The sequence below is a fragment of the Fringilla coelebs genome (genome assembly GCF_963513975.1).
Source record: "Fringilla coelebs genome assembly, chromosome: 16".
NCBI lineage: Eukaryota > Metazoa > Chordata > Aves > Passeriformes > Fringillidae > Fringilla > Fringilla coelebs.
This window is the reverse complement of record NC_140042.1, coordinates 458,023-469,301: the sequence shown is the minus strand read 5'-3', so window position 1 is coordinate 469,301 and position 11,279 is coordinate 458,023. Positions and strand designations below refer to the sequence as shown.

At 60.3% G+C, this 11,279-nt stretch overlaps 1 protein-coding gene across 1 annotated transcript; it reads right to left on the bottom strand.

Moving 5' to 3' along the window:
* Positions 1-1,170: 1,170 nt before the first annotated feature.
* Positions 1,171-10,859, bottom strand: HS3ST2 (heparan sulfate-glucosamine 3-sulfotransferase 2; the record flags this gene model as incomplete). Its single annotated transcript, XM_084216270.1, has 2 exons — positions 1,171-1,789; positions 10,426-10,859. The coding sequence occupies 2 exons, from the start codon at positions 10,857-10,859 to the stop codon at positions 1,171-1,173; spliced, it is 1,053 nt and encodes a 350-aa protein (XP_084072396.1).
* Positions 10,860-11,279: the final 420 nt, after the last annotated feature.

Here is an 11,279-nt window from a genome sequence, read left to right as displayed (position 1 = left end):
TTTTCTACTGTGAGGCTGGGATTTGTGAGTCTCGCTGTGAATGTTTTTCTCCTTTAAAGGAAAAATCATACAAGCAAATATCCCATTTTCCTGTCAATGGCCATTAATTCCCATCTCTCCCTCCACCTGCCCATAACTGCCTCTGGGTCCCCTCACTGCTGTGTCCTCCTCCCCTGCAGCTGGCATTGGTAGAGATGCAGATGGGGCTCTCTTAGGTGTCCACTAATTAACTCCAATTTTTTTTTATTAGAGCTCACTGGTTACTAATCACTTTTAGTAAGTGCTTGCAAACTGGTCCATGGTGTGCTGCATCCCTACATGGCCACTGTGCACCACTCTGAGACATCCCCAGCCCTGTGCCAGGGGATGAGCCTGGGCAGCCCCAGGCAGGGCTGGTTCCCCTCGGTGGTGTTGGGCTGACCCCTGTCCTGCCCGAGCCCCTGCCCATTCCCTCGCCTGCCTGGGGGTGTGTGGGCCCCCGTGGCCCCCCAGCTCTGCCCAGCCCTGGCCTAAGAACAGCCCATGCATACGGACTGGTGGAAGCCACTTTATTTACATGAAGGGATCACAAGCTGAACAAGGAAACTAGTGCCACTAAAGTACCCGTAACAGCAGGATTCTGTGCTTTATTCACAGGACAAAATATCAGTACAACATTTTCCATAGATTCTTTGTCAAGCAGATACATCTCACTGTCCTCAGGGGTACACAGGGCGCGCAAGTGACAAAGGCAAAGTGCAGCTCTGCCAGCCCAGGACAGGGCCTGGCAGGGACAGTCCCACTGCCACTGTCCAGGAGCACCCATCTGCTTTGGGACACAGAGGGATGTGCTTTGGAGCAGCCTGAACACAGGCTGCAGATGGGGCCATCCCTGCGGCCCTGGGTTGCTAAGAGCAAACAGGACCCCACAGAGGAAGCCACGTGGCTGCTGGCCTGCCGGGACAGGCAGTGCTGCTGGGCACTCATCCCTTAGCTTGGTGGCTGCAGCAGGACTCTGAGGCTTCCTCATCTTGGTTCTCCAGAGCACTGCAGACTCCTAAGGGACAGGGGAACCCCTTGCCTGCCTCTGCTTGCAATTCTGGGCAGGATGGGCTGAGGGGGTCCTGGCTCCTTGGGCCCTCCTCAGAGAAGACTGCAGCTTCCTGTCACTGCAGCTCTGCTCCCGGACACTTACTCCCATCTGAAGTCCTGTCCAACTGTTTCATAGAATTTGATATTATAAGGTCTATAAAAGTCCCGAAGCTGCTCGATCACCTCGGGGTCTATCTGCACGTGAGTCCTGCCCTTGGACTTGCCAAGGCAGCGGGGCAAGCCGCTGCTCTCTGACTTCTTCAGGCACGGAAAGCCTTTTGTCTTGTTGAAGTAGAAGTGCTTGTCTGTGATAACCCGTTTGATGCCCAGGAAATCCTGGACTTTGCCCATCTCCCCCGCCGGGTCCGTGATCAGCTTCTCGCCGCTGACAAAGTGGATCTGGGACAGGGGGAAGTACTGGAGCCAGCTCTGCAGGTGCACGGCGTACATGCCGATGCGGATGGCGTTCCAGGAGGTGTCCACCAGCCCCAGGCTGCGGTTGCGGAAGGTCAGCCCCTCGAAGGTGGGGATGTCTGGCTTCTTGGACAGCGTCTGCGTGTAGTCCGAGATGGCGCGGGTGACGGGGTTGCGCACCACCACGATCAGCTTGGTGTCCCGCGACATGTTGAAGATCCGCCGCGGGGCCTCCTTGGTCACAAAGTAGCTGGGGGTCTTCTCCACGGTGATCTGGCTGTCCAGTGTTCGTGGCATCAGGCTCCTGCAAGCAAAGCAGAAGGTGATGGTAAGGAAGGAGCCGGGACAGGCAGGAGGTGGTGACAGCGCCACGGGGCCGGTGACATGTGCCCTCCCAGTGGGACCAAGCAGGCACAGACCCCTCCAGCAGCACTGCGGAGGATCTTGGCCATGGATGGCTTCCAGGTCCATCCCAGTGCCAGGGGACAGCCTGGGCAGAGGACGGGGGCACCGGCAGCCCCACACACAGCAGCAAGTGTGCATCCAGGGCCAGGATGCAGGAACGGGACGGCTGTGCCACACCACCACCACAAGCAGCCTTGGGGAGCAGTGGACAGACCCCAGCGGGCCGTGCCGCTCTGCCGGTGGGAGCTGGATGGGGGCTGCCCAGGGATGTGGGGCTTGTGCCCACCAGGGTATCACCCACCCCACCGGGGCCTGGCCAGGCCCAAGAGCTGCAAATGGGCTCCTGGGTACACCCATCTGCTTCTGGCACTGGGAGCTGGGCTGCAGGCCAGGCAAGGAGCACCAGCCTGGGGGAAATGCAGCATCCCTGCAGCCCAGCTTGGCACTAATGAAATCATTTGCTTTGACATCTGAACATCCAAATCAAATAAAAACTAATGGGACGGAAAGATTTATAAATTGGTCTTGTATTACTAGAGTAAACTATCAAATCCACTGCAGTCAGATTCATGGCACTGGAGGTCCCCTGGCTGGAGCAGGCAGGGAGCAGGTAGGGAATGCCTGGCTGGAGTGGACAGGGAGCTGTGGCAGCCAGGATGAGGCCAGCACCCACCCCAGCAGCAGCCTGTGGCAGCAGCAGCAGCCGCTGTGGTGTGAGCAGGCACAGCCCCCGTGAGCTCCCTGCGGGCACTGTGCGCCCGGCTGGCCCTGCAGTGGGTGCTCACCCCTGCACAGGGACCTGGCACTGCTACCACCGTCACTGCCCTCCAGACTTTCAGGCCAGCAGCAGCCAGGGAAAGCAAACACACCATCCCTCTGTGCATCCCTGCCTGCAGCCATCCCCCAGAGAGCCCGAGGCACTGGGTTATCCGTGCCACAAACCCAGACAGCTGCCAGGGCCACGGGGGCTCCCCAGGCTGGGCCAGCGCAGTGCCCAGGACCTCCAGCATCCCTAAAACACAGCCCATGGCCAGCGGCTTTGGGGTGATCAAAGACCTGACTGCAGGAGCCAGGAGCAGCCCACAGCACCTGTGTGAGCAGGGGACAGAGGAGGAAGACCCAGGGCACGGCGGGGAGAGGTGGCACCTGCCGAGGGCACCGCCCCACACACCCTCATGCGCTCTTGACCAGCTTCCTAATTTGAGAGAAAACAAACTAATTAGTCAGCATAAATTAGCAGGGCTGGTTCACTGAGGTACCTGAGCATGGATGGTACTTAATTGGCCTTTCCCACTGCTCTGCTTCAAACCCCATAAATCCCGATTACGATTCCCATTGGTTAATGACTGTCAGGAAGCACAGGCACATGGTTCTATCTCCACATCACAAACAAGTTTCATCATAAATCAGCACAGGACAGCTCTGTAAGTGATTCACTATTACAATATATTGTGGAGGATCATAAAACTGCTGTTTCATTAATGGCTCATCCTCAAGCCTGTTAGATTTTCATTACGTGAGTTATTAGGTCCATGCATTCAAAATACAAAATTACAGGTTCTAATCCATTATGAAAAACACAAAACCTCTGCATAGTAAATTACTGAAATGAGACAAGAGTTGTTTTTTTTTAAATGGACTCCCAGCGTTTGCTGCTCATGAGCAACAGAGACTGCTGAGACAACAAAACACAGCACGGGCAGATAAATAAATCACCAGTGAAGCCATGCAAGGGGGAGAGATGTCATCCAGGCATTCATTTTCCCGCTAACGGCAGGATCCCCAGGGCTGCAGGAGCAGGGAAAGGCATGGCAAACTTAATTACACCAGACTTTAAAATAATATTTTTGGACTTCTGCATTCACAGGGTTATTTGCATACAAATAGCATGTCACACAGCTTTAAGGCCCAGGCTGGCAGGTGTAGGTGTGAAGGTATCTTGGTGCTGGCCCACAGTGCCACAGCTGCGTGGCCAGGGCTCAGCCAGGAGCTCCTGCTGCTCCACGGGCACGTCCTGTGGCTCTGCTGATGTCCCCAGCTGGCCTTGGCACTGGCTCCTGGCATGTGCTGAGCCAGCTGCTGCCAGCATGGGGACAGTGATGTACGAGTGACACGGGAGGGGGAGGATGGCGGGGGCACTCGCTCAGCACACTGCTCTGGCTGCAGGGACAGCATTCATTCCTCCTGAATTAGAGATTACTTTCACTAGAGTTGCCCAATTCTTAAAGCCCTTTTTTGCCACTTGTTATGGGCACTGACACCCCCTTCAGCCCAGATTTAGAGGCTGCCCATGTTAGTGACACGGGGACAGTGGGTGCAGCCCAGGGGAGCTGCTGTGCCCTGCTGTGGCCCAGCTGTGCCCAGCACAGCCCCCAGCACCCCAGAGTGCTGGGCAGCAATGCAGAGCCTGGCCTGGCTGTGCCAGCATGAAGGCAGCGGCTCGCCCTGAAGGGGTTAACTCCTCACCAGCACCTCCTGAGCCTGAATTATTAATTTTGTTATAATCTGCCTTTGGGCACCCTGCGGCCCCTACAACACTCCCACATTAAAGAAACATGCACTCCCTCACTGCTGCGCTGCTTTGATGTCGAACATGCGTGAAACACTCTCCCAGGGAGGAATTTGTACAAAATCTCATCAAACAATTGAGATATTGCAGATAAGAGTGGGGAGGGCAGTGCCCACTGATAATCCCATCACAGCCCTGCCCGTGGCAGCTCTGGGTCAGTCCCTGCTGTGTGCAGAGGCTGGCCTGTGCCATCCTGGGCTCCATCTGCTCGGTGGCGTGGAAACAAACTGCTTAATTTGGCAAAACAGCCGAGTGCCAGCTCCTGTGGCTAGGGCTCAGCGCTTCCCCTCTGCCAGCTGATGCCAGCAGCAGAGAAGGGTGGGCTGTGAGCGTGCCTCCAGCCGCAGCCTGGTGTGCTGGAGGTGAGCACGGGAGGCACAGGGGCTGGCACTGCTCCTGGCAGGGCTGTGCCGTGCCGTGCCGTGCCACGGGTGCACACACAGCTGACAGCACCCTCAGCTCTTGCCTGGCACCTCTGCTCAGCAGGACCAAGGGTGGCAGTGGTGGGTTAAAGCTCCAGCAAAGCTACTTCTGGTAGCTTCGGGAAGTTTGAACAAAACCGGCTAAACATGTGAGAACTGAGGTGTGATGGAAATAAAAATCTCTGGCTGAGAGATATCCCAGGGGTCCTGGAGGACACAGAGATGCCCTGGCTGAGGCTGCACCGCCCTGCCAAGGGCTGCCAGGGGCTGAGGGGAGGGAGGGGATCCCCAGCAGCTCTGCCGTGCTGGCAGCCCCCGAGCTGGAGCAGCTGGCCCCGAGCTGGGCACTGCCATGCCCAGCAGGACAGACTGGCTGCATGCCCAGCCTGCAGGGACAGCACCATGCCCACTGCTACAAACACCACCCGAGGGGCTCAGCAGCTGGATGAGCCCCACGGCCCCACTGCCACCACCCCACACCACAGCAGCCAGGATTTAATGACGGAGCAGCTCCCTTTAATAAATGTTTATGTTCAAAGAATTTACACCAGTGCTTGCAGACAGCTAATGAGGGACATTTCCATGCATAAAAGCAGAGAGAACACAGTAATTAACTTTGTTGCTGATTCATTTTTAATCATTTAAATGCTCCAGAGATTTGCAGTGTCCTTTAAGTCAAGAGATTCTTTTCCAAAGGGCACACTGCCACTGCCCTTCACAGACACACACCTATGTGTGACTCTCACATCCCTCAGCACTGATGGAGGGTCTGGCAAAGGCCAAGGTCAGCTCTGAGGGCAGTGGAGCTGGGAAGGAGCAGGAGAGAAGGGCTTCCTGCACAGCTTGCAGAGAGCCCAGCTCTCAGCCCTGCTGGGGACTGCTCTCTGCTCTTGGACACTGGCTGGAGTCTCCCCTTTTCCCATTTCCAAGGCAACTCCTTCCACAGGCGAAACTCCAAAACTGAATACTGGCTTTCAAAACCTCTGTCTGTGCCCCAGCTGCTGCAGCAATTCCCAAGCCAGTGACCTGCATCAGAGCCACGGTGGCCACTTGGTGACCTCCCTGTGCCAGCTGAGTGCAGATGGCACGTGGACAGTACGAGCCAGCACAAACCCCTCCAGCGCAGCGATGGGTCCTGGGGGCTCCCCCCACCCAGAGGCCCTGTGAGCCAGCTCTGGCCCCTGCTCCCTGTGCTCATCCCTGGGCACACACTGTGGGCACAGCCTGGCCCCACCACGGACACCCAGGGCCACCAGGGCCTGCTGGCCTTCTCTTGCCAGCCTCCCAGGGCAGCCAAGCCCATGGTGTGCAGGTCACCAGCAGAATGTGGTGCTTCCAAAGCAAAGGGAGAACAAACTGCAGCATTACCAACAAGGCGAAGGAACGGAGCCAGGATACACATCTTTAATGCCGAAGGCAAGGCACCCCACGAGAGCTCATCTCCAGCATCTCTCCCAGCTCCTCAGACAGGGAAGCTCTCCTGGCCCTAGTGAGGGACCTGGCAGCACCTGGCCCACCCCGGGCAGGTCGGCAGGAGCTGGCCAGGGCAGCAGGGGCACGGCAAGCCCAGGGAACGCTGGCACAGCCGCACGCAGCACTCTCTGCCACGGGCTCCAGGCTCATTCCCCAGAGCCGGGGCACTCTCTGAAGTCAAGAAAATTTCAAAGCATCCTTGAAGCTGCTGCCTTCCTCTCTTCTCACTAATTAACTTTACCCAAATGCACTGTCAGTAAAGCCCACAAACATGTGCCGGGCAAAGCCTAATGGGCTCCCATTTGTGCGTGTGCCAACCCGGCCATTAGCCGGCAGCAATTAGCGATGGCCGGGAGCAATTAGCGTCTGCCGGCTCCGTGCTTGCCCTGCCACAGCCCCGGGGCCGCGGGGACACAGCCGTGTCCTGCAGGGTGCTCCAGCCACCCTCCTTGGGCAGCTGCAGCGCCGGGAGCAGCCGGAGCCAGGGGCAGGGCAGGGATGGGGGCAGAGCCGCAGCAGGGCTGGGGCTCCAGGGACCTGTCCCAGCAGCACAGGAGAGCCAGGCTCGGCCCAGGTGCCATCCCTGGGATCAGGGCATTCGGGTCTGCCCTGGGCCACACCGCCTCCGGGCTCGGCTGGGGCAGCACAGCAAGGGTGGCAGCCAGGCTCAGCACAAGGAAAAGCCCCTCGCTGTGAAAAGAGCTCTGGGGCATCTGACAGGACCGCTCAGGAATCCTAAGGAGGAAAACTGCACCCTGAGATGCTGCAATTAGAGCCACTACTCAAAGTTAACGGCAATTTAAATCACACCATCTTCCCCGTGTTCTGGAAAATATTGAAGGTTATTGGCCCACACTACTTGCAGCAGGAAAAAGCTCAATATTGAACATTTAGTGCAGGATTGGTAATGAATCGATATTCCCCAGTAGCTGCTGTTTGGTTTCAGTTGTCTTAAAACAGACCTTGCTAAAAATATCTTTCCTGTAGTGTATCTGTAGCTAATGAGGTGGATTAGAGACTGATGGGAACTGGAAGCAGCACGGGGCTCAGGGTGTGGAGCCAGTGAGTGGGCAGCCCCGGGTGGGGGTCCCACACGGGGGGAGCCCGGGGTCTGGCTCTGCCCAGCCTCCATCCCCCTGCACGGGGGGAGCTGGGGCTGCTCCGGGCCACGGCAGCAGCTGAGGCAGGAGGCACCGTGAGAGCAGCTGTGAACAAGCATGACATTTGGAGAGGCAAGGGCAGGCAGATGAGGAGGTGTCCCCTCCCGCTAGCTCTGCCATCTCTGCGTCAGACAAATGCCAGGGCAGGGGAAAACGTGAGAAAATGATAACCAGCGTTTCTGGAGCATCAAAGGGGCTACTTGCAACTGCACCAAACACCAGCTCGGCCTTTCCACTTGGGTCCCCACCGGGGCACGAAGGAAAGACATAGCTGACTTGGCACTCAGCAGCCAGGGGCTCCTGCAGGCAAAGCCTCTACTCACATCAGGGAATGCCTTTACCTTTGCCTTTCCAAGGGGTCAGTGCTCCGGGCAGCCTGCAGTCACCACCCTGCTCTCCCCAGCTTGAAGCTGGAACACAGCCCCAGCCAGGCCAGGCACAGCCCCCACTCCAGGGTCCTGGCAGGCAGCCCCCTGCCATCCCTCACAGCCCCCACATCTGCCCCAGCCTCTGCTCTGTCCTTCCTGGGCCATGGCCACGGGCAGGACTCTGCTCTCCTGCTCCCAGGCTCTTGGCAGAGCGACAGGAGCTTATCCCACTGTGGGTCAGACCTGTTCCACATTAATTGCTCCAGTTGCAAGGAGGAAAATCAATTCCACGTTTTATACTTTAGCAGCCTCTGTGCTTAAGTTTTGGCACATTTGTCAGTTTAAAAAAAAAAAACGGTAATAAAACCAAGGAAGTGCCATTTAATTGTTTTAGCTGAACTAATTTGCAGGCCCCGCTGCTCCAGCATGATCTCTCTATTGATCCAGACAGAGCTGGGCCCTGGGGCAGGGTGCTGCTCACCTGGCCACGCTCCCACTGCTGCTCCCAGCTCGCTCCCAAACCACCCTGCCACAGGCTGCATCCCTCCTGCTCACGGACAAGGCACTTCACATGGAGAATCCCAGGCTGAACAGCAGCTCAGGGTGGGAGGTGTCTGCTCTGCTGCAGCCCCTCAGTGCCAGTGCGAGGGGAGAGGGCACAGCTCCTGGTCAGCACCATTCCTGGTGTCCACAAGTGCTCCTACATGCCCCAGGCAGGGTGTGTCCCCTCATTCGGGGCAGGCTCTGTGTCCCAAACCTTGTCAGGGAGGAGCGTCACAGGTTCAGTCCTGCACTGCCCATGAGGCCCCCAGCCCCACATTTCCCACACTGACAGCACATGGGGGAAGCACAGCACACATCAGTCACTGACACAGGGATGCAGGGAAAGATTTCAGCTCAGGATTTGTGGGGGTTGCTTCCCAGGTAGGTGCTGAGCCCATGGAGCTTCCCTCTGAGCCAGGGGCTCAGCCAGGACCCATATTCTGCTCCATCACCCACCCTGCCACTCTGGGTGTCCTCCAGGGAAAGCACTGTCCTCACATGCCTGTGCTGCAGGGCTGCTCACAGCTGCAGGCTTCTGGGGGATGCAGGATGGGTGACACTGCCTGATGTTGGGGGGTGTGGGAATGACCAGCCCTGCCAAGAGGCAAGAGCAGATGAAGGGTATTGCTGTAGCTACTCTCTGAAGAGCAGGAGGAACAGGGCATGCTGCAGGACACCCTCAAAAGAAGGAAATAGCTTCAATGAGCTTCACCTGTGCCTGTCCTGGCTCTCCTGTCACCTGCCACCTGGCACCAAAGGATCTGAACACTCCTGGCTGCAGGGTCAGCTGTGACCCCAGCAGCACACAGGGCAGCAGTGCTGCGGGTCTCCATGCATGCCTGCACTGCCTCTCAAGGCAGAGCCCCAGCACCAGGACCCGAGCAGAGCTGGGAGTGAGCATGAAGTCACCCTGACTTCCCACCTGCCTGCCACTGGGCACTGACCTGCTTTGGAACTGGGGACATCTCTGCCAGGAAAGCGCCGTCAAGATGGAGAGCAGGAGAGCTTGGTGAGACACACAGGCCGCCTCCTCCGCCACCACGGTGCTCTGGCACACAGACAGAGTCCTGTTCCCTGCTCTGAGCCACAGGCAGCCAGGGCCAGGCCAAGCCCCCTCTGCTTCCCGAGGCTGATGCCCAGCAGAAGCCCCGTGGCCTTGCACCAGCACCCAGCACTCTCCAAGAGCACAGCAAGCACGGCCGGCACACTGCGGGGAACCTCAGGGAGCAGGGGCTGAGCAGCACTGAGCCCACGGGCGCTGTGACCTGCTTCACAGCAGCACTTCACTTGCTGCCTCTCCCAGAGCGCCCACTGCACCTCACAAAAGCCCTTACGGAAATTAAAATCCCACCATCTCCTGCTGGAGACACACTCTGCAAATGATTAGAGATTCCATATAGATCCACAGTTACTCGAGTTCAGAGAGATGGGATGGCAGTGGACAAGGACTGTCCCTCTGAGGAGCCAGCGCACAAAGCCGGCAGCAGAAGCGTGCCGGGCGCACCGAGCAGGGCTGCGGGAGGACAGTGCATCCCGGGCAGGCTTTGGAGAGCCGAGTTTTGGAGAACCGTTCACCCAGGCAAACGTTTCCTCAGACGGGATGGAAGGGATGCCCTGGCATCGTCCCGACTCTGGGGTGCCCACCGGTAGGGCCGAGGCTCGGGGGGGCTGCAGCCGAGCCCCGGCGAACGGGCAGGACCGAGCCGCGACCCGCTCGGCTACAGCAGAGGAGACTAAGGAAAACTCCCGGAGTGCGGCCGGGCAACAGCCCCCGCCCGCCCATCGGGACCGCTCCGGCCCCGCCGGCTCCATCGACAGACCGAGGAACGCGGAGCCGAGTCCGCCCGACAGCGAGAGCGGCGGGAGAGGAGAGGGGACGGGCAGCGGGGCGGCGAGTGCCCGCGGTGCGGAGGGACGGGGATGTTCCGGGACGGGGGACGGCCGGGGACAAGGGGTGCCCGGGGCGGGCGGGGGCCGGTCCCGCAGCCCCCCGCCCTCACCTGTACCACTCCAGCCCGCGGTGGTAGTTCCTGTCGAAGAAGTGGGGCTCGGTGCCCAGCGCGCGCACCTCGGGGTGCACCCGGATGAACTCCAGCACGGCGCGGGTGCCGCCCTTCTTGACGCCCACCACGATGGCCCGCGGCAGGCGCTTGGTGCCCGGGCGGGCCGGCCCCGGGGCGCTGCCGGCCGGCGGGGCGGGGGCCGGCCGCCCGCACGGCCGCGACTGCTGCAGAAGTTTCTTGGCGGCGGCGGCGCGGGCGGGCGGGCAGCGGGCGCGGGGCGCGGCGGGGCTGCCGCAGCAGCACAGGAGGCTGTAGCACAGGTACGAGCAGGACAGCGACAGCGTGAAGAGGACGAGAACCCTCCCTGCCAGCCGCCGGGACGGAGCAGGAGCCACGGCCGGGGCCCACCCGCTCGGCGCCCTACGCGCCATGGCTCCATGGGGCCGCGCCGCCGGGCACGGCGGGCCCCGGCCCGGCGCCCCGGCCCCGGCGCGGCCGCTCCGGCATCGCCCGCGGCTACGCGGCGGCGCGGCCGGGCCGCCCGAGGGGGCTGCGCCCGCCCCGGCCCCCCTGCGCCCGCCGCCCCGCCGCGGCCATCCCCGCCATCGGGCGGCGGCGGCTCCGCGCTGCCTCCGCGGGAAGTGCCGGGGCAGCGGCGGCTGCGTCGCTATTTAAGGGGCCGCCTGACGTCAGCGCCTCCCGGAGCCCCCGCGGCCGCTCGGCGGCCGGTGCCTCCCCCGGGCCGGCCCGGGGGTACCGCCGCGCAGAGCCCTTCCTCCCGGAACCGGGCTGCCGCGGGGCCGGGGCGGTCCCGCTGCCCGCCGAGTCCTGCCCTGCCCGGACCCGGTGCC